Below are 27,995 nucleotides of genomic sequence, written 5' to 3'. Positions count from 1 at the left end.
TCGCTGTTAACAAGCATTTCTGAAAGTTACAAATAGTCCCTTTAAAAGGACTATTTTTTTTTGGACTGCATGCAGGGTCAAGCTTTATAGGTAGAGGTTAGCTGCGGCAGATTTGGGGAAAAAACACACACAGTAGATGCAGGTTGCAAACACACCAGCAGTCTTGCATCATTTAGAGTGACATCTTGGTGGTGAAAGGGCTAAATATAGAATCCTGCTGCATCTTGAATAATAGGTGTGATTGGGTGCCTCTGTGCTTGTGAGAGGAAGTGGTTAAGAGAAGTAGAAACTGAAAGCAAGGGTGCTGCAACCGAAACGTGCCTTGTTTGGGGGTTTCTATATGTGGAAGGTGTCCAGCAGCAGCAGCAGCAGCAGCAGCAGGAGGAGTGGATTTGGAGGAACAGCTGATGGTCTGGAGGGAGGGAGGGAGATGGGAGGATCCAGAAGGAGGAAAACAAGCCCAGCATCAGAGTAGGTGGAGTGAAGGCGGGGCTACTGTACAAATATGAAGGAGACCAAGATGTATATTTACTCAAATACAACCTCTCCAGACCAAACTAAACACAGGTCGGATGTTTACGAGGTACAACCTGAAGGACTTTTTCTTCTGGAGCAGCTTGAGAGGATGATTTTGTGTCTTCAGCTCACACCTGGAACAAGGAAACAGTGAGAGCTTTTTTTTTTCTTTTTTTTATTGTTGCTCACATTAGGAGTTTATTTCCTTGTGTGACTTTTAAGGAATGCCATTGGATTATATGCGCCACCTGTGACTCCACAACCTATACCAGCTGCAGCAGGATTTTTGCACCACAGGACATTATTTGGCAGTGTGCACTTATTTTTTTTTTGCACATTTTTTTTCTTGGTTCATTCAGTGTAAAAGCCCTCACATTGCACAGGCAGCTTTAGGTGCAGTGTTGCTGGAAAAGAAGATAAAAACATTAAAAAAAAAAGACAAGTCCAGCCATCAGAATGACGGACGGTGCGAGACAACGAAGCAGCACGTCGGGCTCCTCCAAAGATGCAGCTGGAGAGACGTCTGGAGGAGGTGGAGGAGTGGCGCTCAAGAAGGAGATCGGTCTGGTGAGCGCCTGTGGCATCATCGTTGGTGAGTCTATGTTATCAATTCTACTACATGGTGCCACCAGTTGCAGTGGCAGCTGGTGGAAATGTTTCTAGGTAGTGCTGTGCCACATCCAATCACTTTCAGCAAACATCCCAGTATGATTTAATGCAAAAAAAAGTGAAGGTATCAAAAACACATTACTACTTTGCAGTTAAATAATCAGCAATTATTTTATTCCAACAAGAAGAGTAAATAATGCTATAATAAAATTCACTCAGTGGTGGAATGTAACTAAGTACTTAAATACAATTTTGAGGTACTTCTACTTTACTTGAGTATTTCCATGTTCTGCTACTTTCTACTTCAACTACATCTCAGAGGGAAATATTAGACTTGTTTACTCCACTACATTTATCTGACAACTTTAGTTATTTTACAGATTCAGATTATTAATACAAAATATAATCAACTAAGAAATTATGTTTTATTATAGATTAAACTACCCAGCAGTATATAAAGTCATTAAAATGAGCTCCACCTTTACCAGCTGCAACATTAAAGTGATGAACACATTAAGGCATCAAGAGTATAATGAGTACTTTTATGTTTGGTACTTTAAGTATTCAGATGCTAATATTTTTTGAATGCATTACATTACAATCAAATTGCACATTACAATCAAATTACACATATTATTGGATGCATTCCATATTTAAAACACAAATATTGACAATTTGTATACTTTTTATTATTATTATTAGTAGTAGTAGTAGTAAGGTTTTTTTGTGTGTGACTCTATTAGCTGGCCGTCACTGACTAGTTGTCTAAATCACTTTCCCCTCTATATTTACTGCATCCATACTGTCTTTTAAAAGCCTGCATTTGTACGTCTGAGAAAGTGTAAAAAAAAAAAAAAGTGTATTTGAGGTTATAAGTGAGAGAAATACAGTGAGGCAAAAGGGAGAAAGAGTGCCATCTGTGTTTCAGTGTGTAGGTCATTTTGTGATCAGCAGGGTGTAAAAGCTGCACAGGGATCAGATTCCACCCTTCAATGAGGAGCTTAAAGTTTATGATGGATGTTTGAAGATAAGGAGTCAGTGATATAGATTACCTGCAGCTGCATGGGCACCACACTAACATTTACACAGACAGTAGCTGGGTAAACTTTAGCTTGTGCACACATTAAAGGGCAACGCCACCTAAATTAAGAATCCCAACATGTGATTTCCATGGCCGAGGAAAGTGCAATCAGTATTTGTGAACATGAGCTCCTCTCTCTCTCAAAGCCAGAAACCAGAGAAGTCTCAAAACTTGTGATGTCATACAGTCTGGAGCTGCTCCATAGACAATGAATGGGAGACCTGCAAAGTGTTTGTTTTCTTTTTTTATACCCAAATGAGCTTTATTCTGTTGTAGTGTTGTCAGTTGTGAAACATAAAATGTTCCCATATACTCAGATCATTCCCCTCTCAGTCATCTCTCCCATTCATTGTCTATGGAGCAGCTCCACGCTTTATACCCGATGACATCACAAGTTTGAGTTTTTGCACTCTAGTTTTTGGATTTGGGACAGAGTTGTTCATGTTTGCTAATATTTTTTGGATGTCTCATGCCTTCGCCCCCTCCCCCCGGCTGCAGTCTTTAATCAGTCATCAGATGTCATAATTTCTTTGTAGTCTGGCCAGTGATGATGATATCGTCACCCTCATTCATCTCAGAGGATTAGGCCCATTCAGAGCAATTTGTAGGCTCACATGACTGACTTAAAGCCACAGTGTGATACTAAATATAGAAGAAAGATACGACTTTAAAGGAGCACTCTGCTGATTTTTACAAATTAGGCTCAGTTTACTCATCATGGGTGGTACTACTCAGTTGTTTAATCTCTTATGTAGATTATGGAGGGAGCTCTCTGAAGTCTGAGGAAATTGATTTGCATTGTAGGAAATGTATGATCCAGTGTGGAATTACTATATTTATAACACTCGCAGTAAATTGCTAGTAATCCAATGAATCGACTAATTGTTTCAACTCTACTTTATGCAATATTATTACTGTTAAACTCAATTTAAAATGATTTAGATTGATCATCAACAATCTAGCAGAACTGTCACTGTTATTATTCAGTCTTGGGCGATATGGCCAAAATCTTCTTTCCCGATATAGGTCATTTCATATCGCGATAACGATATATATCATGATATAGTAAAAATATATATATAAAAATATTTTTCTAATTTAATTAAGAATTTGAGGGCTAAATGAATATAACAGTTTTAAGTGAAATTGTAGAGAATAAATAAATAAATATTTCCATATATACACTGTTTGTTAATCGCATTGAACTGAGTGGTAATGTAAAGCGTGATGTAAAAACAATACCACAATATTCAAATGATATTCCCCCAAGATATTTCACAATTTGAGTTAGTATGTTCTTTTTATGGTCAATTTCGACGATGTAATTACATTTCGCGATATATCGATACATGATTTCCTCACGATTCGATTCCATTGAAAGACGATAAATTATCATATTGAAATAGCCCTAGTCTTTATTATCATCAGTTAAAGTCAAAGTAATCAAACCTAACATTGCATTCGTGACCTTGTCTATATAATAATGGGGGTAAATAACACAAACGCAGTAGCAGGGCTGTGCAGAGTCAGTGGTCATTTTCATTCAACACAGACAGACAAGTAGCGATAACACCATCAGATGACAGGTCGATCGATACAAACACAGGGACGAAATATGGCACAGTTTGTCCAGGTGAGTGTGTGTGGTCTTCGTGATGACCTTGGCAGGAGGATGAGGAGGGAGGGGGAAGACTCATTCACTCCTGTGTTTCCACGGTAACGGGAGGAAAGAAAGGGAGAGTGAGTGTGTGCACGTGGGAATTCCCGAGAGACAGGAGCTGGGAAAAGGAGGATAAAAGAGAGAGTGATGAAGAGCAACCTTGGCATTAAAGTGTTGTTGAGAAGGCTTTGTTCTTTCTCACTTTATAACTTCCATCCTAAAGGTTTTACTCTAAAGCTTTAGTCAGATTAATAGAAAATAAAAAAATAAATCAACTAATACATTATGATGTCTTATCACAGGTTACGTTACCCAGTAGTATATAAAGTACTTAAACTTAGATCCACCTTTACCAGCTGCAACATTAAAGTGATGAACACATGCATCACTAATTATAATTCAATATGTTAATATATATTATGCCAAAATGGGCCATTCTGCATTTTAATAATATTTTGATGCTAAATCTTTTTTATTTCTACATAAGACTTTGAATGAAGGACTTTTACTTGTTTCAAAGTATTTTTACACTGTAGTATTGCTACTTTTACTTAAGTAAAAGGTCTTACTACTTCTTCCTCCGCTGCCGTAGCTCCACCCTTGCGCGTATCTATACAGCAACATGTAGATAATTAAATTGATAAAACATTTTTATTATCTTTCTCCATTCATCAGCTGACTATTAAGAAACATGTTGGCAGCATTAATGCCATCTTTTTACGGCCTTCCAGAGTCCATACACCTCGGCGTGGGTAGTCACCAGACTGTTCTTGGCGGGGGCTTTGTCCTTGACCAAGTCACTCATTCATGCTTCTCGTGAGGTCAGGTGACTTGTCTGATCCTCTCGTTGTGAACATGCCCCGCTGGGTTCCATGAAAAGGGCCGACCAAGCACACAGGGACATCAAACGCTTTTATGGCCTATTGTACAGTACAGACATTTATCACTCGCACACACACACACACACAAATCCAGAAACGTGCAAAGCCAGGAATTGGGATTAGAAGTGAACTTTTGGTTAGCTGGAAGAAGGCCCCGCCCTGATAATGCTGTTTTATTAGCTCGCCTGGCTTAGCCATGTCTGAGCTGGACTCCAGTCTATGTGAATTGAATTGCTGCACTTTGATTAAACATTGAGCTCAGTTTTATCCTACCACAGCAGCTTTTGGCAGAAGTAACGATGACGCCGAACCCTCCTCTGTCTCATAAGTTATTGCTCCAGTGTTGTAAATCGCTTCGGTATAATAATAACTCACACACATTCGTGCACACAAGCGCACACAGGCCTGCAGTGTCTGTGAGCGTCTGGCCGAGGGCCAAGCAGCAGGTTGCCGCAGCTTGGTGGCTGTTTGAACACGGATTTAACGCTGGGGGGGAAATGCAAGAACTAATCTTGATCAGGGTTATATCATAATGCTGCACAAACACACACATGCTTGTTGATATTCATAGTCAGAGCGGTGGCATTCAATTATGTGTACAAATAACACAATAATTAATTTCTCTCACTGGTTCCGTCTCTCTGTGTTTGCATGTTTGGACCAAATGATTATATTAATGATTATAGCGGAAATTGGCAGATTAAATGATAATGAAAATGCTTGTCACTTGCCCAAATAGTAGCCTGAATATGATAGATTAACAACACAAAACAGGTAACACAAAATATGCCACAGAATCTGAAATTAAACTGAAAAGCAATGCAAGATTTTCATCCAAGAAACAATCTAAGTAGAGCTGTCTAAGATATAAAATCAGAAGGCATCAAACAAAGTCCAAGAGGAACAGAAATGTGCTCAGAGAGCTTCTCCGAGACCAAGCCTCTTCCTTTTTGAAACAACAGTCCGATAACAAAGGAGGACATGAAAATATCCTGTGTTAAAAGACGATGAGGCCTGCAGAGATTTGTAAAAAGAATCAGAAATATGACAAAGAGACGTGTGGAAAGATGTGCCTCAAGAGATTCAGTTCAGACTTTATGTCCACTGCTTCTTACAGTTGATATACATGTGCAGTTGAGCTTAGATTAAGGCTTAGAGAGAGACAGTTTAGCAACAGCATGTTTTTTAAAAAAGTTTCCTTTTTGCCTGTTTTAGAGACAAAAGGATGTAAAAACGACCACAAGAACAGGAAACATGATCAGATTCCACACAGTCAGCACGTCTCACACACTGTGCAACGATGCACATGACACGGACACACAACATGCAAGCGTGCACATTTGCTCCCCCCTGTAAAAGCACCCGCCCACCCTGACATAAAAGTCTAAATATGGACTCATTCAAACGAGAACCAGTCCCTGTTATCTGCTTCTGCAAACTTCATGTTGCAGAAGCACATCAGGGAGTTTGCAACAGAGGGGAAAGTGCTGAGTCAATGCGTAGCTGCATTTTTATCCCCTAGATGTCAAAGGTCATCCACTGAAGACCACCGTGGCCATAAAGATGTCAACCTAATCAGGGGTGTGATGGATTTGTTTGTCGTATTTTTTACCTTTCACCTGCAACTGGAGTTACATAAGTGAGCGGCGGTCTTCGCCACTCGCACAGATGCATATGGAAGCTGTTAAAGTTGAACACATTTGCATGCTCTCATGCTATCAGTTGAGGACACAGTTTTGCATTTGGAAAAAGCAGATACAGAGTGACAGTTTTTAGTGTTTTCCTTTAATTGCTGGAGGTTGCAATATCAACATTTCAACGTGTTTGTCTGCAACTAATGATGATTTTTTTAATCATTAATCTGTTGATTTTTTTTTATTATTAATTATTACACAGCTTTGTTGAATACTCAATTCTGATCTAAGCATTCTACGGTCTGTTATTTCTTAATAGCAGACCGTTGCTATGTATAACAGATCGTTGCTATGGGCGCAGTTCTGATGTCGGACTCTGGCGCGCCGATTTTGTGTTAAATTATTGATTTCTTAAGTAAGTAGGCGTGTAATAAGCGGGATAATGTACTCCTAGCGGGTCATTGTTGTGAAATAAACCACGACAGGGCGATGCAGCAGCATGGAGGGGTGCATCCCAACGCGAAGCATACATTATCCCTTACTTAATATATAGCTTATAGTCTTTTAGTCAAGAGGTTCCCAAACTTTTTACATTTTGACACCTCAAAGTGATGCGATGTCTGCTACTGACCCCTCATCACAGGTTATGACCTCAGTATGGACACGAGTTGTGAGCAGTTCAGATTTTAATGCTTGAAGGATGCAATAGAATCCAAATGTGTATGTCTAATAGCTAAAAAAGACAAAGATATTCAGTTTGCAAAGATATAAAAGCAGCAAATCATCCATTTGAGAAGCAGGAACCAGCAAATATTGGTCATTCTTACATATAAAAATATGTAAATCACCACTATTATGTTGCTACTATATGCACCTATAGCTGGATATAGTATAGCTGCAAGTGATATATTGTAGTTTACTGGCAGTTGTAGCAGGAAAAATGATCCACACACTCTGCAGGCAGAATGTGACTTTATCATTCACACCTTTGACTTTTGTACTGTAAAATGCCACTCAGCCTATTATCCAGTTATGATTCAAAACCTTCAACCTTTGACCCTGACGCCTTTTTATTGGTCACTGGGTTCGAGCACAGTCAACCCGATGATCGGAGGCTCCTGACCTCGGTTTTGTCGCACAGCCTTGTCAGACAGGAGTGAATCTGTCCAGAGTCTTTCGTGTTGGACCAGAACCCCCCAATCGTTCAGCTCCTGTGTAAAAAGCCTGGCACTGTGATGCTCATTGAGTCTGTCAGGGCATTATTCTCCCTCCTCTGCATCCCTCCTCCCTCTTTGCACTCTTTCACCCCACTCTCTCTCTGTCTTGTTCTACATAACTCTCTGCTAAGTCAGCAGATTACAGGTTCCCACTTTGCCTGATGGCTTAGCTGCTTCACCGCTGTTTTAACTGTTCAATTAGCAGTCTCTGCTTAACATGTTGGTTTATTCAGCACACAAACAGGGTTGTAAAAATGACAATGACACAATGATGTTTGTGATTCAAGGTGCAGTTGTGTGGTAACTATTAACAGTCGGGTGTAGTGACTTCCTAGAGTCTTGTTGTTTTAGGAAGGTTGCCAGGTTTGGTACCATCACGCCTGCTGAGGTGGCTTGTACGTTTCTGTTTGTGTTTGAATCAAACAAACAAGAAAAATGCAAGTTAATTTGTGAGCTTTAGAGGTATCGGTAGGTGCACTTTTCTACTTCATGTCGAGCTAGCCTAGCTGTTTCTAGTCTTTATGCTAAGCTAGGCTAATATCCTCCCTATTCTTGCTCTCTACTTGATGCACAAACATGAGTGGTAACGATCTTCTAAAGTTTCGGTCTAGCAAGGGACACATTAACTTAATAATTGTCAAAATTGGTGCAGCAGATGCGAAGAGGTCATGATTTTTATTTCCCAATATGGGTCAAGCTCTGAAATACTAGATCCTACATTTCCCATAATACAACTGGATTGCATATTTTTAAATCCCTGCCTTCAAACTCCACTCCCCCACTTTGTAATCCAGGCTGAGATAACGGGGTGGCATCACTTGAGTTATTTCCTTAGGCTTAACGGAGCTCATCCAGAGAAGTGACGTAGCGATGATGTAATGTGTAAAAATGGTGGAATGGCCCTTTAAATATACAACAAACAAAAAAATTACTTTGCTTTCACCTCTGCTTATTCACAATAATGCTGACAACAACCTCTTTTCCAACCTGCACTGGTAACCTGACCCCTCTCCCTCCTCTCCCCACCAGGTAACATCATCGGTTCAGGTATCTTCGTCAGTCCCAAGGGAGTGATGGAGAACGCCAGCTCCGTAGGCGTGGCCCTCATCGTCTGGATCGTCACGGGCGTCATCACAGCCATCGGGGCGCTTTGCTACGCCGAGCTGGGCGTCACCATCCCCAAGTCGGGGGGAGACTACGCCTACGTCAAGGACATCTTCGGAGGGCTGGCTGGGTGAGACGGTGTCATCTACTTATAGTTGGAAACAATCTGAGGGGCGTTCCGGTGTATTTTAATGTGACATTTTAAAGTAGGATTTGAGTCAGTAAGCTGGATACATCAAAGCAGAGTTTCCAGTTGGTTTTTCATTCAGCAAGTGCCTGTGTTTTTAAGATTTAAAGCACCCAATCGTCATTTTATAAACCAAAAATAGATATTAAAGGTACAGTGTGTAGGATTTGGCGGCATCTAGTGGTGTGGTTGCAGATTGCAACCAGCTGAGTACCCCTCATTCCTCCCTTTCCAAGACTGCGGCAACGTGAGCTGCCGAGTGCAAAACCACATTAAAGCCGTTCACCTCGCTCAGAGGCCATCCTTACCGTAATAACACAACGAAAGTCAAACAGCGGCTGGCGATACCACGGTTTTGCACTCTGAGGCTCACGTTACCGCAGTTTCACAAGCGTGTCGGAGAACTACGGTGGCCTTCAGGTAACGTAAAAACGTGAAAGGCTTTTTAGTTTCAGGTGATTATACGCTAATGAAAACATAATTATGAATATTAGATTCCATTTCTTACGATAGATCTCCCAAAATGTTACACACTGTTCCTTTAAAAGCTATTTTTCATAATAATCAAAGGATATTTTGAGGCATCTTTTTTGCAAATGGTGGATTTATTTATCATCAAACTTCTCATAGTTGTGGACAAACATTTTTACTGACTCTCAGGTCCCTAAGGTTTGATAAACCCCCAGGTATGACCCAGTTTTTTAGAAGAAGGGGCCTCTCAAACAATTAAAGTTAATTTGACATGGATTTAGGTGAGCATACCAACATGTCTAGATTCTTCTCTTTATCCCGGCGGATGAGCCTGCTCATGGAGGTCAGACATCTTGATCCAAAGCAGGGGGTCTGCTGCTTGTAGTCAAGTGCAGAAGTTAGAAAAGTCGTAAAACAACATTTAACCTGAAGCAAATACTGACTCATGTTTAAATGGATTCACAAACAATCAAAGTGACTCACGGAGTTACAAATATGTGGTTTTACGTCTTTGTCAATTCTTCTATCCATCCATAAATGGTTAGCTTTAGGGTAACGCTTCTTACAGTAAATGCTTGGGAACCACGCAAGTTTCATTTCCATGCAAAAACAATGTCGTTTGTTGGCGTAGATTTCACACACACTGTGCCTTTGCCCCGACTGTAAACACAGATTAGACCATTGTTTTTTCATACATATTATCAGGGTATTTTGGGAGAGGAATTCAAGCAGACAAAACAGCCAATGATTGTTTTTGTCCCTTTGTACAGTAGCTATCAATACACATCAATGAACTTTTTACCTCCGGGGACACACCGCTTCCCAGTGCCCTCTGTCTAGGATAAATAAACCGCGTTCAAGCGCTGTTTGTTTTTGTTGTCCTGCTCCTTTTATCCCGATGTGTGTGTATGTGGGCGTGGAGGGGGAGCAGTTATGCGTACTGTAGCGGAAATACTTACATCACCGTGTCGCAGCTGGGCGAAGGCTAGAAAAAAGGGGAAGAGCTCGTAAAGTCGTACGCTCGGACACGACTTGAAGGGGCGTTTCAAGTACAAAGGCTCTTTGTTATGTCAGACTGATGAGGATTGTGTTACACCTATAATGGGCAGTATATAGGCGACTATAGATGCCACAGGTCGCAGGGAGTCGTTGTGTAAAATTGGCTAAAGCGGGATTGTGATATAGGGCTAAGTAAAAGCCTTTATGTGGATAAAATGCTCGTGGATAAATGAGACGTCATCATGCTGTCTTGTGTACTCGCGTTCATGTGACCGTGGTGTAGTTTGTTTATAGCCTAACGTTAACTTTTTGCTTCTGCCGATTGCAGAGATTATTTTACGGAACGAAATGTGTCAATATCATAAACGCTTTTTTGCATATATCACAGAGCATATTTTCCACAATAATTCAAAAACCCAATGGAAAAATCTCATTGGCTTTTTATCGAGGGAACCCAGGGCGATTCTAACTTCCTAGTTGACCTACAAAAATACGTCATCCCTTTACCAGTCTACTGACTTATGCCACTAAATGCTCTATTCGTCCCCCAGTTGAAGGACTTCAATAAAAAAAACTATTCTCAGCCATATGTAATGAAGTATCACGTGTAAAAGTATGCACTATGCAGAAGTGTTATTATTTATTTATACATTAATCTGCAAGCTGCATTTGAACGTTGTAGCTGGTCCATGTGGCGCTACGTCTTCTACAATACTAATACAAACCTCTACACAAGAACTTTTATAGAGTTTTGGGAGACAACCCAGGCGATGGTTTTACATATACGAGTGGGAAGAAAACATTCAAAACACACATTTAGGTGTTTATTTTACTACTTTGTCTATTTGCGTCTGTAGATTTCTCCTAAAGGCATCCAAAGTTAGCATACCTAATTTGTATATTGAAACATAAAATTTCAGAAAACCTGTTTTTACCCTATTACCCTAAAGTAAAACAAGCAAGACCAAGTACAAACAAGTACTTGAGGAAACTTTCCACCACTGGTGTGTCTACATAGAGCTTTCAGTCAGCATTTGAATGTACATTTTTTACATTAAACACACACACACACATTCCAGTGAGACACAATCCCGTTAACGCAGTCAGGTGTAATGATCCCTCAATAAGCTTTCAGAGAATTTCATGGAAAAACCACTCGTCTGGTTTCTCTCCTTCATCTCACCCCCCTCAACGCTCCCCCGTTGTCTCCCCCTGTATTTGTGAAGCTCCTGCGAACAATCTGTGTCACTATCGAGAAGGCTTGCATCAGTGTAGTGTGACTCATCCTGTGTGTTTCTAACAAAGCAAAAACACGTACTGACTAATATCAGTAATGTGCATCATGATGTCCACCGGTTAAACCGGCAGTTTGAAAGGCTGCATGAGTCACTTCAGTTAAACCAGCGTTTGCTTTGTGTTGTTTTAATCCGTCGACTGTTTATTCTATTGATTGTTTAGCCTGTAAAATCTCACAAAATACCAAATTATTTCCTAAAGCCCAAGGTGACATCTTCAAATAGCTTAATTCTCTTACAAACTCAGAGATATTCCATTTAAAATGACGGAAAAAAGCAGAAAAACCTCATATTTTCTATTTTATTCTATTTTATATACTTTATTACAGGAGAGCAGGAGTTAACATAAAGTTACATTTGCTTACATGTGATGTTCATATTTATATTATTCCTACAATGTTTAAATATTTTATGGTGAAAACATAAAATTGATTGTAAATTAGAAAAAAAAATAAAGAAATGAATATCAGTGATAGAAAAAAAGGAAAAGAATTAAAGGATGGAAAAAAAACTCAATCATTTTTTAATTAAATTTGTAATCAAATTCTCATATTTGAGAGGTTGGAGCCAGCATGTGTTTGGGATTTTTGCTCAATAAATGTCTCAAATGATCATTTAGAAACTGTTAGCGATTAATGTACTATACAATGAGAGGCCAAGCATATGAAATAGAGTTCACATTTGCACCAAAATAACCTGCTTTGAATGGGAATCAGTAAATGGAAGGATGTATATGTGCCATGTGCCTTTGTGATGTGTTTCCTCCTGCTGCGTGTGCTCCTGACACCCTACTGCTGCTCCCATGCTTCTGTGTTTCTAACCTTTTGTAACCCCCTTTTTTGTCTCAGGTTCCTGCGTCTGTGGATCGCCGTGCTGGTCATCTACCCGACCAACCAGGCCGTGATCGCGCTGACGTTTTCCAACTACGTCCTGCAGCCTCTGTTCCCCACCTGCTTCCCGCCGGAGAACGGCCTGCGTCTGCTGGCTGCCGTCTGCCTCTGTGAGTCATACAGATGTTTATTCATAAAAAACATGCAGTTGTTGCCCACGGACATGTTTCTTAAACCAGAACCAATACTCGCTTCGAGCAAAGTACTCAACGGTTTTCCTTCCCAAACTAGGCTTGTTAAATAGATAAATACACAGTGCCTGTTATGTACAATACCAGTGTAACCAGTATTGGTGGTGAGCTGTATGTGTCAGCCGTGTGTCATAGTCATGACAGAAATATTAATCACTTGGATTTAGCAGAAGAAAACAAGAAATTTAACCCACGCGTCTGCTTTCTTGCTTGGAATTAGATGAGAAGATTTACGGGACGGCGACAAAATGTCCAAGTGTTGTAACCCGTTCAACCGACGAGTGATGTTCTCTTCTTAGATTGTTTCATTTGAATCGTTTCTAGTTGCTTGAAGAGGGAAAACAATAGGGCTGTGTACTGGCAAGCGTCTGGCGATACGATACATATCATGATACAGGGGTTACAATTCAATATATTGCGATACTGTAAGCAAGCGATATATTGCGATTTTTAAAATCTAATTTTAGGATATCTATCATAAAGTAGAGAACACACTATCATATGCATAAAATCTGAGTAAAATGAAGTTTACTTTACATCAAACATCATACCATTACTACATGATTTTGTTGAATACTCGATTCTGATTGGTCAATCACGGCGCTCTACGTTCTGTTATTTCTTTATAGCAGCAGGTTGTTGTTTTGGTCTTAGTTGACTAAGATTTATTTAGTCGATTAGTCATTTTTTATGCTTTTTTCATGCTGAATAACTTATTTCTAAGAAACTTATGAGCACATCTCTAATAAACAGAAACTTCACAAAGAGAAACTTGTGGAGAGTGTTAGTCGACTAAGAATTTCTTTGGTCGAGGACAGCCCTAAACTTTTTACGGTTATGTTTAAACAAATTGGCGCCTTCTGAACGTAATTTCTAGGAGACAGGTTTGCACTTGGAAATGAAACGTCCCTTATGAGATACATCTTATCAGTTAAACTCTTTCTCCCTCAAGAATACACTTTCCTGGTGAACCACCTAACAGCTCTGACTTCAGCTTTGATCTTGTTGAGATAAAAAGAGCGCAGATAGCCTAAAGAAATAGAGCAAAAGGACTCAGCACTTGTTTTGAGTGTGCTTGTTGAGACAAGCTCAAACAGCTGCGAGACAGTTATACAGTCCGGGTTGAGACACTAGTTGCTCACATACTGTAAGTGTCAGAGATACATTAAAGCACATGTTCCGCTGCATTGTTGGTTTACATCATCAAAGCTGTCTATAATTTGCCAGCTATTTAAAGGCGTCACAGATCGGCTGAATTACAGCTGGATTTATCCAGTTTATTTCCCTTTTATTTCTCCGACGCTCTTCTGTTATTTAACCCTCAGTCAGTCAGAGGTCGTCTAATACGAGATATAGCAACACAGCGAGAAGAGTGTAGCGATGAGTGGTGAATCTGTGAAGACATATGGATGAATGTGTTGCCGCCGACGTGACAGTGGTTGGTTTGAAGTTCGCAGACATGGGCCAAATACTGCAGGCAGCAGAGAGATGACACTGGAGAACATTGTGTGTTTGTGGAGGATTTCAAAACAAGACTGTTCTCTGTTAATAAAAAAACATCCTGTGATGACACTCAGGGAGGAATTACTCCTTTAGTCATCACCACTAAATGCTTTTCGGATGTTTTCTTCCACAAAACACCACTAAATAGAAACAGTTTTTTGCATGTCTTTCCAAAGAGTGGTCAGGGTTCTTCAGTAGAAAGTAGTATCTGATCTACAAAGGGTTTTTTTATGCTCGATTTGGAGAGGACGTCCTGTGACATGCTGTTCGCTGGCAGATGGGCTCAGTCGGCTGCCCTGTTTTGGCTTGACAAAGTGGAAATCTCACTTCCCAAAGGCACGAGCAATAACACGCACACGTTTGTACTCGGTGAACCAAGAGACTGACTACCACTACCAAAAACTGTAAAAAAATCAAATCAAATCTCTTTTCCTCACATAAAGTCCTTCATTAATGGGCACACGGTGCAGCTATTTGCTCCAGTCTACGCCAAAAAAACGGTTACTTTGCACATATCTTTCTACCGGTTTTATTGTTGGCATGCTTCATTCTGCTAACAAAACAGACTTTGGCAAAGGTTATAACACATTCACAAGAAAGTACAACATTGGCAGAGCTCTTAAATGCTCTGAAGGCTCCGTTTGTTTGGATTAGACAGACTGACCTACATTTACCTGTCTTTCTTGTACCACTTATCATGAACGCCTGACACAAAAATGTGCTTAGTTCTGACAAGAACTGCTAGTCATAGCTCTGTCTTGTGTCCATTGGACAGATGTTGTCAGGCAGTCTTTTTTTTTACAGATGTTTTATCCTTGTTTTGCTGTTGTTGTTGTTGTTCAGGGGAAAAGTGGGTGAGAGGTTAGTTGTTTCCCCCTCAACTCTGATGTCATCCTTTATGGGCGCTGCATGCATGTGTTTATCTGCTGCTATGTTTAGACATTTCTGCGATTTCCTAAATTTGGCCCCTTGCAGAATATTGTGTAATAGTGCGCAGGATAAAAATCCACTTCAATCTGCTGGGCAAAGGTTTTTCAAGGTGTACCGTTACAAAAACACGTGGAGGGATTCTCCCATGGGGTCCATCTCTTCCTACAGATGGCCGAGCGCGAGGTCATAACTCACGTTTTCCAGCGGGCTCATAGTTAACTCAGCACGTTTCCATACACACATCTTGTATACTCAGCTTACAGACAGCAGAGCGACCCCCTCGGCTCCGCCGTTTGGAGAATGTATCCTCAGGTGTTTACTCGCCGGCCTGCCGGAAAGCAAATTGGAGTAGGAGGGGAACAACATGATGCAGTGTGCGTTGGCGAAAGATCGTCTGGTTCCTAAAACAACTCTGTGTACTAAATGAGTTAAGAGGTTTAAGATGTATTTACTCAGGGCTGCATCAGTTGTGTTTTCAGTTTCTCATTTCCTGTTTTTTCCTGTGTGTGGGGGGGATTAGCAGCAGCAGCTCTGCGGCTCTCTGCTGCAGTAATTTGTAGTAACGCTGCAGGAAGTTTAAGTCATAACTTTCCCTCCTTTAAACACCCACTCACTAACCTAGAAACACCATAAACGTCTCTACAACGACTACAAATGAACCTACTCTGTGCACCTGCCATCACACACATCTACAGTATCAGTGCGTGTCTGTTCATGTGCATCTGCCGTTGTTCCCTGCAGCTCAACTCAGAGTTATTTAATGTGATGAACTTAATCCCTCAGAGTCAAACATTCCTATTATTTAATGGCACCCTATTGGCCTGAACCCAGTGGCCTGTTGTACCCAGCAGTACAGATCAAATCCATTATCTTTGTCCCTGTCGGGTCAAACTCGAGTAGCATTTCCAATTATGTTTCCACATGTTGTCCTTCCTTAAAGCCGCCAGATGTTTTATGTCTTTACATTGTGAGATATCGAATATAATATACTGAAGGTAGATAAAAAGTACGAATATCAAATACCCGCAGTACTTCAAAAGAAAGACTGCAGGTGAGACACGAGGTGTACTGTACGAGATAACGGGTGAAGTTCAATGCCGTGATGCAGCAACCGGAGTCAAAGGTCGCCGCCGACGCAGTGTTAAGATGTTAAGACACGTCACACACGTTGGAGCGTGCAGCCTTTAATCTTTCTCCATAGCGCGGCTATTGACCTGAAACCTCGTGTCTCATGGGTTTATAAGTGACAATAACCAGTTTCATAACTTCTTCTTGGAAAATAATCTTCTATCTAATGAGTATTACTACTACAAACAATGCAGTGCCAGTTCCTTTACGAGAGCAATAAAACAGTCAACACATAAACCTTTATCAGCGTCAGTGTCAACCAGTGTTGTAGTAGTCGAGATCGGTCTTGGTCTCAAGACTAAGAATTGACTGCATCTTTAATCGTTCTTGTCTCTGTCTCTCGAGGACTCAGGATTTTATGTCAAGACCACAACTGCGGTGATATCACTAGTCTGATTTCTTCGTTAACGTCATTACTGTGACTGGATATAAAAGTCCCGTCTTCAGCTCCAACCAATCGCTTGACTTATTTCTAAATTTGAATGTGTTAGGTGGATGGTAAAATATGGAAAATGAGTGTTGAATAAAAATGGTTAAGTTGATTTCAGCTCCTTAGTGTCAGTTTGTATTTGTTGCTCATAGAAAAAACAAAGGAAAATCCCCACTGAGGAGTCTCTATGGTTTTGCATTTTCCACATTTTAACATAAGTGTGTCATGCAGTGTGGGACTCCCACTGGTCTTGTCTTGACTTGGTCTCGGTTTAGGTGTTCTTGACTACAACACTGGTACCAACTCATATTGTGCAGCCAAACATTATTCAAACCCACCAAAGAGACATTCAAACAGTCAGTCTTGCAGTCTTGGGTTTGAATATTTCACAGTGCAGGCTGTTCTCATACACTATTCAAAGCTCTACCAACAAAAAGTAATGCACTTTCGTATATATCCCATGAAATCAATTCGTATGCAATCCACGTAATGTGACTAAGTCGTTTTTCTTACCTAAACCTAACCACCCAACCAACCTAAACATCATAGAGTTTAAATAAGTTGTAACAAGCTGATACTAAACATGATAATGTCAGACAGTGTGGAATAAGGTGATCTTAAAGCCACTTTAAGAGGAAACACAATGGGAAGACTGGGGTCAAATTAACAAGCATTAACTGTGTTTTACTGTGTTTTATTTGTGCCTCTAGTGCTGCTGACATGGGTGAACTGCTCCAGTGTGAGGTGGGCCACCAGAGTGCAGGACATGTTCACTGCCGGCAAGCTGCTGGCCCTCGCCCTCATCATCATCATGGGCATCGTGCAGATCTGCAAGGGTAAGCTCCCTGAATGTCTACAGTACATTCCACCTTAGTGTCTATGTGTGAAAGGAACCGGCGGTCACTGGGGACAGTGTGGACTCCCTGTGGACTCCGCAGGGGTCACTGAGTTTCTGGGGCCCCCTTTAGGTTAAAACTCACATCGCTAATATCAGCACGCCTGTGTGGCTTTGCTGTCTCAACATGGCTGAGGGCCAGTTATTGTAGGGGCCACAAAGAGCAGGCCACAGAGATTTCTGTGTTTGAAGTTAAATTAAGAGTTCATTGATGGGAGGTCATATATGAGGGACGGTATGTGAGAGTAGAAATACTTTAAAGCCTCTCTGAAAACATGCCTCGAGAAGGGATTTCAGGAAAAAATGTAATGACGAAGGAGAAAGTAGAAAGATTCCTAAAGATCATGGATGGTTTAGACGTTTACCCCGAAACACAGCGTTTGATAATCTCTCAGTGGGAGCTCTGAAATCACAGTGGGGTTTTACAAATAAGTCGCTGTACAGGGATTTAGCAGAATGTCTTTTACAGCTTGTTTTACACACACTGGTTGCATAAGACGATGGTTTTCAGTTTGGCTGACTAAGACTAGAACTTTAGTGGAAACCGTTTTTTAGTTTTTAAATTTGTTTAATCCCAAAGCTTAACAACATTAACAAACAGGAACACACCCACTCAGTTAGGTTAACACTGAATTTTTTCAGATTTTATAAAATGCTTCTGCACCAAAACTGAAACTAAAAAATGTCACCTAATCGTTTAACAATAATATAATAATGATAAACTTTATATGTATAGCAACTTTCATACGAGAAATGTAGCACCAAGTGCTTTACAATGAAGGAAAATAGATCAAATAAACAATAAAAACAGTTAATGTAAAATAAGATGGAAGATAAAACATACTTATAAATAAAAATAAATAAATAAGATAAGATAAAAATAAAAATAAGATACAAAATAAAAGCATAAAAATAAGATGGAATAAAATAAATATAATGCATAACATATGATGGAAAATAAAACCCATTGAATAATAATAATAATAATAATAATAATAATAATAATAATATAATGAAATCATAAAAAATATTAATACAAATAATAAGATACTAATAATTAAATCAGTACCCATATTTGCAGCATGCAAACACAAATAAACACTGCACCAGCTCCATTCTCTTCCACTCTGTTATTTATTTTTTAACTTCAATGGAGGCAATTTGAGACTTATAAAACATAAAATCTGAAAGTTTGACGTCTTGTGTGTCTCTTGCATGATCTTCTCCACCTGTAGGAGAGTACTACTGGCTGGAGCCGGCCAACGCCTTCGAGCCCTTTCAGGAGTACGACGTGGGTTTGATAGCCTTAGCCTTCCTACAAGGCTCCTTCGCCTATGGAGGATGGAACTTCCTCAACTACGTCACAGAGGAGCTGGTGGACCCCTATGTGTAAGACACTTTATTCTGCTTCTCATATCTCTAGTAATACTTTGTTGCTGTACTGAATGCGATAGGAATATAGCTGATTTTAAAGCTGCTCCTGGCTATTTCTGGGATTATCAGTAGCATATCGACTAAGCTTCCCAGTTCCCAGTGTCTGGCCACTGATTAAGAAACATTTCTGGTAGAATTTAATGGTTTATTTATTCATTTCCTCTGCATCTTCTGTCTTTTTAACAATCCCATGTTTTTTAATAACCTTGGTATCCATTAATACACCTCCCCTGAGGTACCATTTTTAATTTCCTTCCCTAAATCCACCCCTGTGCCTCCTTCTCTCCTCACTCGGTCTCCTAAACATTGTTGTTTCTGTCGTCTCCAGGAACCTTCCTCGTGCCATCTTCATCTCCATCCCCCTCGTGACCTTCGTTTACGTCTTTGCCAACATCGCGTACGTCACGGCCATGAGTCCCCAGGAGCTGCTCGCCTCCAACGCCGTTGCCGTGGTGAGTATCTCATAGTATGACGCAGGGTGGTCCTGTGACTTCACACACACACATCTTGGTAGTAGAATGACGCCCTCTAGTGAGTTGTTTGATGCCCTTTGCACCTCATTCATTGCATTATAGTAGTAAGTGAACACATGGTGAAGTAAGCGTCTAACCGTCAGCCTGTGTTTTCCCTTTCATCCAACCTCTAACCCTTCATCCTTCTCCATCCCAGACGTTTGGCGAGAAGCTGCTGGGAGTCATGTCGTGGATCATGCCCATCTCTGTGGCTCTCTCCACCTTCGGAGGAGTCAACGGTTCCCTCTTCACCTCTTCACGGTTAGTTGGCACCTTTAATGAAAGTGAATATATTATCTAGTGGGTGTCAGGGACCCTATAAGATAAATCGGAAGGATGATTAACAAGATATGTGCTCTAAATTTAACGTTTCCTCCTCATCTTAAATCTCTCCATAACACTTTCTAGTCTTTCATTTTCATCATGTAACGTGTGGATTTACTGTAGACTTAAATAATGTTTACTTTGTATATAACTGAATGATTTTTTTCCTTCACAGATTGTTCTTTGCTGGAGCCAGAGAGGGCCACCTCCCCAGTCTGCTGGCCATGATTCATGTGAAACGCTGCACTCCCATCCCCGCTCTGCTCTTCACTGTGAGTACCGCTCTCACCACAACAATCCTTTTATTCTATTGCCTTCAGATGAGTCCGTTTTACTGAAGCTGCTGACAAACTATCAAACTTCCTCTCTGTATGGTGAATTAACATGGGTGTGGGACCACCGGGATATAAGTAGGTGTTGGGAACCTGGTGTGTGAATTTATTTTATTCATTTATTTATATTGTTTTATATTTCTTAATTATTATTTATTTATTTACATTTTTATATTTTTTTTATTTAAATTTACTATTTATTATTATTATTATTATTATTATTATTATTATTATTATTATTATTATTATTATTGTTACTATTATTGTTATTATTAGTAGTAGTAGTAGTCGTAGTATTTTTATTATTAATTATTTTATTATTATTATTATTATTATTGTTATTATTATTATTATTAGTAGTAGTAGTAGTAGTATTTTTATTATGATTTCTTTTTTATTATTTTATTATTATTACTATTTTTTCACCTCCCTTGTTTTTGAATACTTTGTTTTTCAATTAACTGTTACTATCTGTTATTATATGTACATGTTATTTTATTTGTTATGGTTTAGGTTGTTGTTGTCATTTTTTCAAACTTCCTGTCTCTGACCATCCTTTCCTTCTTCTTCCTCAGTGCCTGTCCACGCTGCTTATGCTGTGCACCAGTGACATGTACACTCTCATCAACTATGTGGGCTTCATCAACTACCTCTTCTATGGAGTCACTGTCGCCGGGCAGATTGTCCTGCGTATTAAACAGCCCGACATGCACCGGCCAATCAAGGTGTGTTTATGTGATCTTTTTGCCCCATTTTGGCCTTTTCTGTCTCATTAAAAGCACATTTCATACAAAAATTCACAATAGATGAATGCAAAAAGTGGAAATATTATATATAAAAATACCAAATGATCCTGTAATAAATTGTTGTTTCGTTCTGTCTTCCAGATCAGTCTAATCTGGCCGGTCATTTACCTCATCTTCTGGGCCTTCTTGCTCATCTTCTCCCTTTACTCCGAACCTGTGGTGTGCGGCATCGGCCTGGCCATCATGTTGACTGGCGTCCCCGTCTATTTCCTGGGAGTCTACTGGGACAATAAGCCACAGTGCTTCGACGCCTTCGTTGGTAAGTCAGCTTATTGCGAGCTGTGCCATGTTACATTTTTCTCTATCAGTGTTTGTCATTATTAGAACCACAGATTCATTATATCTCATCAGGCAAGTCCACGGAAGAAGTCAACATTTTGGGAAAATATGCTTATTTGCTTTTTTTGCCAAGAGTTAGATAAAAAGTTTGATATCACTCACATAGCTGAATGTTGAATTTGTATTTTTTGTGCTGGAAAAAATCCTATATATATCCAAATGAAAGCTTTTTCTTCATACGTTACATGCATGCTGTGTCACATGTCATTTGAAAACCCATTAAAAAAACAAAACCTTGTCCTAAAACTCTTTGTCGCTCGCCGCTTCCAGATAAGATGACGTACTTGGGCCAGAAGTTCTGCGTGGTGGTTTATCCGGCCGTAACTGGCAGCAGTGGCAGCGGAGACGAAGGAGAGGAAATGAAGGAGGCCAGGTCTCCTCTGTCTAAGGAGGACGAAGACAACCACAAGTCAGCGGACTGCTAAAGTCTTTATCTCCCACCTGCCCCAAAAAAAACAGACATATGCAAACGCACACATGGGTGCACACATGCAAACATACACCACGGTTTGTAGTGGATCTACACTCTTTAATATTTGTATTTGCTTTTGTATCAATCAATAATTCCTGTGCCAAATATAGCTATATGGAGATATTTAGAGTAATATGACCTCAAACGTTTCTGTCTGGGGTCCTTCAAAAGTGCAATAAAGAACTCCTCAATACATGCTTAAACAGACACGTGCTACTCTTCATCATCATCATCGTCCCGCTTCTCTTCCTCGACACACTCCCTGCACACTCCTACATTTTTTTTATTTTTTATCAAAAGACTCTACTGTGATGGCTACGCAAACACCTTTTCTTTATTTTGTTTGCATCACTGTAAATGTTGCTTTGTCATCCATTCAACACACCAAAGCTGTATTTTGTCAAAGCAGAAAATCAGATTCAGATCAAGTCATTTCATGTCGTGAAGTACACTTCAGTACTGTGCTGTTTTTAACGTCGACTGTGATTCCGAAATGTTTCTCTCTTTTATTTTGTAATTGTGATAATTGTTTATATCATTTGTTGTTATTTTAGTTTGAATATGTTAATTGTAGTTTTGTTGATATTCTTCTTTTTTTTCTATTCAACATCATATACATCTGGGCCTATTTTTTTTACTCTTGTGGAGGTATACACCTGAAAGCTGATGTGTGATCTGTACTTTGGTGCACAGTTGTTGTTAATTGCCTTAATTAGAATATAGTATTCTTGCGCCATGACAGCTCTGTTTTGACTGATGTGGAGAGACGGTTAATCCTCATACTTTGGGGTATCGTTTTTAATCTTTATGGAAGTAACAAAAAACAAGAAAGTGGATTCTTGTATGGACACTACGCTGATGATTAACCCATTTAAACTGCAAGTCCAGCATGGACAACTAGAGAGAATAAACAGGCAAGACATGATAGCGTGTTCACCACATTTTGCATTGTTAATGTGCAAAAACCCTACACCGACACATGTGAATGCCTGCGTGAAAAACAGTTTTAAAGAGGCATTGATTGTCTCGCATGTTTTACGGAAGAAGTATTTTTGTAGCTTGCCATCTAGCTGTTTAAATATTTTTTTTGTTCTTTATTTAGGGTGTAGAAATTAGAGTTATAGATTAAAAAAATATATTATTTTTTAATTCACACAATTCACTAGAAGAGATTTTAGTGCATTTTAGTATAGGCACCAGCAAAAACTGTACATGCACCCCATTCTGTGTTGTCTGGTAATAGTTATGCTGTATATTATAGTAGAAACACTCCTGCACACATAAACACACATGATGTACTCTGTCTTTCTATAATCTATTAGTGTCTCAGGGCATCCCAACTGCCTTCTGCTTACATACCGTACACTGCCTAAACCACCAAAACTCAACCGATTTAACAGATTGCCTCTTTGAAATCCAGTCTGTTAGTGCTAAATGTCTGTACTGGTGCTTTTAGATATTTATTTCCTCAGGAGTCTCAATCTTTCAAGCGATCCCAAAAAAAAAAAATCTCACCGAGGATGACGGGTGAATCATTGTAACTATCAAGAATCATTCAAGTTGGGCCAGTATTGTGTATGTTTTTAAAGGGGAACAGGGTGTCCTGGATGTCTTTACAAGTACAATGATTGTGTTTTGTGCCTGTATGGTTATTGTGTATTTACACAGATGTCATGACAGTCTGTATATTGTCTCTTAGTAAATAAAAACCACTGACTAAGGTTTGAATTTGTAATTCAGGGCCTCATTTATATATATATATATATATATATATATATAAAATTAAAAAAATCTCCCTGTCTTTATCTTTAATCCACTGTGCGATCATTTCAAAGAATGTGATTCTTCTTATATTTTCATTTTTTAACATACAACATAAACTTTGTGACCCTTACTGTACATAAATGAGGCCACGGAAATCAAATGCTGCAACTTTATGTGATACGGAAATGTAATGTGTGCAGATTTAGAGCTTCACCTGCTTGTTTACTGCTTCAAATCTAAAGAAGGTTTAACAGTGCTGATCTTGCTGCTCAAAGTTCTCTACTAAGCTGCAAAAACTCCCATCTTTTGCTGTAGTTCAGACCAAAACAGGCCTTCAATATGGTGGAAATATTAAGTTTTCTATGTGATAATCTAAGTAATTCTTCTCCTAACAATACATCATCGCACTACAATACACTGCCTGGTAAGAATGTTGTTTCTAAATCATTTTGTGTACACAATTGGTCTGTAATTTAAGTTGCCGTTTGCAGTCTACCTACCATCCTGAGAGCCATTCTGACTGACGTGTCTCTCAAACTTAAGTCTATTTTTGTTAAAAATGTAAATGTACATATTGGTGGTGAATGTGTGACAAGAATAAAAAATGTAAGACTTTTCACGTCTCCTTTGTACAGCTTCGTTTGAATGTTGTTTTTTTAATGAAAAAGTGAGACATTTTCAGCATTAACATACGTTTATTCTACTGACAAACTGATCCACAGCGTAGGTCCATGTCACACGATTCTGTACACATCGAGGGGGTGGGGGGGAAACATGGTGCTGACATAGCAAATGCACAAACAAACCTAACAATATCCATGTAAACTGAGGCCATTGTCAGACAATAGATGGCACATTATGTGACTTTTTACAACAGTGAAATGTGCGATCGGCACAAAAAAAACGAATTGCTCCTAAATTAAAATCATATGAAATTATAGAAAACATTATCCTACTAAAAGGGGAGTCTACTTATGAAGCAGGTGTCAAGCAAACTCTGTGCTACATGATTTAGAATGAAGCACAAACAAAGTAAACCGTAGTTTGTGTCACACTCTGAAGGCAAAGATTGCAATCCAGGGATGGGTTTCCCTGAAGCATCTTTAAACTATCTCTGTTTTAATCATCAGCGGAACAAAGATAGGTGCTTACATGCAGAGAGACAGAGAATGAACTTGAACACAGTTTTCTGTAGCAATCAAATTAGCTCTGGGGTTGTAAATCTTTAGCCAAAGCTTGGTTTAATTCTGAAAGTAACTTTTCTGCCAGCTTTAAAACACATGGAGTGTCTCGCCACGATAACGTTACAGTGTGGGAGGTGTTTGCAGCCAACACATTTTTGGCTGCAGGAAAAGTGGCTGCCACAAGTAGAACCTGATCTAACTCTTCCTACCGATGGCTCTGTATCGCCTACGATGCCGCCAGGTGATTCCGCAACACGTGGCCGTGTGACTTCCGTGTATCTGCTTAGTGTAGGCATCGCCAAAAAGCTAAGGCATGTTTCCAAGCGACGGCTACAACGCAGGCTTGGAGCAAAGGCTTCTGGGAGAGCGGAGCGCCTGTCCTCCTCGCAGGGCGAGTACCAGATGGAGAACAGAGCCTCCCTGGATTTTATAGTCTGCCGCTGTTTTCTCATCGTTCCTGGGAAGAAATAAGACAAAAGGGGATGCAGGGTAAAAGATGTCAGACAGCAGAAAACCCTAAAAAATGTCCTAACAAAGACATAAATCTTTAATTTCAGGTCTTGAATACATAGTTTCCTTTTAAAGGAACAGTGTGTAGGATCTGGCAGTATCTAGCGGTGGGGTTACAACTTCTCCCGTGTGCTAAGCATGTAGGATTCTTACAGTGGCCGACGTGAAAATGCGAATGGTCCTCTCTAGAGACAGTTTTTGTAAGAGTAGAGTACGTAGTGTACGTGGGAAGTGAGTGGTGAAGCAAGAGAGAGAGCGGCGGCGACGGGAGCGAGTAGCGTTATCGACTCTGGCCCAAGCAGGAAGAGTTAACAGTGTTTGGTTTGTCCCTTCTGGGCTACTGTAGAAACACGGCAAACTCCGTGAAGAGGACCCGCTCTGTATGTAAATATATAAACGGCTCATTCTAAGGTAACACAACAACTCTTATTTTCAGGTGATTTATACACTAAATAAAACATACTTATTAATATCACATTCCCTTTCTGCCAAAAGATCCCCATAAATGTTACACACTGGTCCTTTAAATAAAGTCTGGATGCTGTAGTCTGTAGAAAACATTACTCAAAACAAAAAGAGTAAATAGTGTTTTGTTTGGGACTATATTCAGCTGCAGATTAATATGCATTTGATGCACTAGGACGGTGTACAGTATGTGGGATTGACTCAAAACAAACTACAGTGCCTCTGTTCATCGTAATGAAGGAAAATGTCAAATGTAAAATAGTTGTATAATAGTTTTTCCGACAACAATGGAAGTCTATGGCAGAGACCTAAGCTCTATCGGGGCTTTGGATACACAAGCAGTACTTGTTCGCAGGATCACTTCATTGTTAGTTTTGTGCTTTAAAGCTGCAGTAGGCAGTATATTTTTGGCATCATTGGGTATAAATTCCATAATAACCTTTCAGCATATTGTAATTCAAGTGTTCTGAGAGATAACTAAACTTCTGCACCTCATCATGGCTCTGTTTTCAAAAAATCGAGCCAGTGACGGGAGACTTTGACCAATCACAGCTCATTTCATTGAGAGAGCGTTCCTATTGGCTGTGCTCCGGTCATGTGACCAGAACTTGGCGTTCCTTCAACAGATTTTACAATGGTCGGCCACATCACAAACCTCATTTTACAGCTAAACCGTGCACTACAAGATGATTCTGAAAACATTTGAGGAGAGAAATAGGCATTAACGTAACAGAATATTGATTCATATTTGATCAGCGCTCCCTAGTTTGACCGTTTGGTTGGAGTTTGCGAGTGATTGACAGCCTGCTCTCATAGTCGGCAGACCTCAGGTCAGCTCTTACTGCTTGTTATCCTCCGGTCTGTGAAATCTTGCAGATAACGTTAGGAGCACCGGAAGATACAGAGGAAAAAAAAAATTTCAGGTTACCTGTTTCATGCACTACTGTCACAATATAGCGACCCTTTTATAAAAATAACTTTGTTTAATCATATTTGCTCCAATCTGGCCTACTTCAGCTTTAAATGGGATATACTGAGAATAACAAAAAGCTGTGGATATTAGAGCATCTTAATCTTACATCTGTTTCCCACTGTAGATCAACCTCTGCTGCTGCGGAGGGATCCCTTCTTTCTCCTCCACCCTTTCTTTAATCCGCTCCACCTGGATGGAAATGAATGGAAAAACATGCTTTAAACACACTCTGAATAACACACACAGGTTATTATCATCACACAGCACATAGGAGGACATACAAGATGAGTATACCTTATCTGTGGGCTCTATATCAATCTCTATCTCTTTGCCTGTGAGAGTCTGAGATTAAAACAAACACATTTTCAGGTTATTGTTGAGCAGATTAAGAGACTGAAGACAACTCAGTGATAACAACTGTCCAGATGTGAAGCTAATGTTGCTTTCCTTACCTTCACTTTAATCAGCATCTTTGTTGACTTGACTTGCTTTTATCAAATGAACTGGAGTAGTATGATTATATCTTAGCTGAATCTATGGTTTAATATAAGATAATTATAATATAATGCGGTATTTTTGAGAGGAAACTAGATATTCACTCCTCTTCCAGAAACTGTAATGCTTCCTGTGTGTCTCAGTGAAATCCCTCCGACGGCTCCTTGTTTGTATGACAAATGGTTTTTCCTCTTCAACTTGATTTCACTTCATTTAACCTACCTAAATGCCGAAAAAAAACACATAATTTGCCCTAAAAATACTTTTTACACTAGCGTGAGTATCGCCCTTAACAAAAGCAAACCGACATTTATTCCCCTGAATACAAAAAAAAAAACTTACGACATCAGTGCAACGTGACGTAAAGCGAAACTTGCATTTGTAGTTTTTGCCTGCGTGCCGCCCACTAGCTAAAGCCACTTATAAAACTACAAGTGATGTGTAGGTCAAGAACGAGCCGGTTCAAAGAGCCGTTGCAGTGCGGTTGCGGTGCGGTGCGATGCTGTGCGTTGCGGTGTAATGCGATGTGATGAGGTGCGCTGAGGTGCGGTGCGGTGCACGAATAGCAGACGAAGATGAGTGACAGTCGGAAACGAAGCAGCATGTAAAATCAGAATCAGAATCAGAAAGGTGTTTATTGCCAGGTGTAAGGGGTATACACGAGGAATTTTCTTTGGCTTTGTTGGTGCGAGACAAATAGTATAATAACAAGAAATAGATAAAACGTTAGAATAAAATAATAATAAAAATGTACAATTTACAAA

At 39.8% G+C, this 27,995-nt stretch overlaps 2 protein-coding genes across 3 annotated transcripts; one reads left to right on the top strand and one right to left on the bottom strand.

Moving 5' to 3' along the window:
• Window positions 1-306: 306 nt before the first annotated feature.
• On the top strand, window positions 307-24,220 carry slc7a8a (solute carrier family 7 member 8a). Its single transcript, XM_074624726.1, has 11 exons — window positions 307-1,108; window positions 8,628-8,832; window positions 12,503-12,654; window positions 17,437-17,562; window positions 18,857-19,010; window positions 19,384-19,507; window positions 19,725-19,828; window positions 20,067-20,163; window positions 20,799-20,948; window positions 21,111-21,288; window positions 21,639-24,220. The coding sequence occupies exons 1-11, from the start codon at window positions 973-975 to the stop codon at window positions 21,791-21,793; spliced, it is 1,581 nt and encodes a 526-aa protein (XP_074480827.1). The 5' UTR covers window positions 307-972; the 3' UTR covers window positions 21,794-24,220.
• A 569-nt stretch (window positions 24,221-24,789) lies between these two features.
• Window positions 24,790-27,370, bottom strand: nedd8 (NEDD8 ubiquitin like modifier). 2 transcript variants are annotated; one of them, XM_074624728.1, is made up of 4 exons: window positions 27,189-27,370; window positions 27,031-27,078; window positions 26,843-26,925; window positions 24,790-25,245 (listed from the first exon to the last, which is right to left on the bottom strand). In XM_074624728.1, exons 1-4 carry the CDS (start codon window positions 27,204-27,206, stop codon window positions 25,119-25,121), a joined length of 276 nt encoding a protein of 91 aa, XP_074480829.1. In that variant the 5' UTR covers window positions 27,207-27,370; the 3' UTR covers window positions 24,790-25,118. The 2 variants fall into 2 exon arrangements, with proteins under 2 accessions (XP_074480829.1, XP_074480830.1); XM_074624729.1 differs by lacking the exon at window positions 27,031-27,078 and having other exon boundaries at window positions 24,976-25,245; window positions 27,189-27,340.
• Between the last annotated feature and the right edge of the window lie 625 nt (window positions 27,371-27,995).

The sequence above is a fragment of the Sebastes fasciatus genome, chromosome 22 (assembly GCF_043250625.1).
Source record: "Sebastes fasciatus isolate fSebFas1 chromosome 22, fSebFas1.pri, whole genome shotgun sequence".
Lineage (NCBI taxonomy): Eukaryota > Metazoa > Chordata > Actinopteri > Perciformes > Sebastidae > Sebastes > Sebastes fasciatus.
This window is presented reverse-complemented; position numbering and strand designations above follow the sequence as displayed.

Excerpts from the sequence above, each read along its gene's own strand:
- slc7a8a (XM_074624726.1), top strand. The coding sequence starts at position 973 with ATGACGGACGGTGCGAGACAACGAAGCAGCACGTCGGGCTCCTCCAAA. Across the intron at positions 12,655-17,436 it reads GCTGGCTGCCGTCTGCCTCT|TGCTGCTGACATGGGTGAAC; the intron begins GTGAGTCATACA and ends TTGTGCCTCTAG. Across the intron at positions 20,164-20,798 it reads TCCCCGCTCTGCTCTTCACT|TGCCTGTCCACGCTGCTTAT; the intron begins GTGAGTACCGCT and ends CTTCTTCCTCAG.
- nedd8 (XM_074624728.1), bottom strand. Across the intron at positions 26,926-27,030 it reads ATATAGAGCCCACAGATAAG|GTGGAGCGGATTAAAGAAAG; the intron begins GTATACTCATCT and ends ATTTCCATCCAG. Across the intron at positions 25,246-26,842 it reads ATCTACAGTGGGAAACAGAT|GAACGATGAGAAAACAGCGG; the intron begins GTAAGATTAAGA and ends ATTTCTTCCCAG.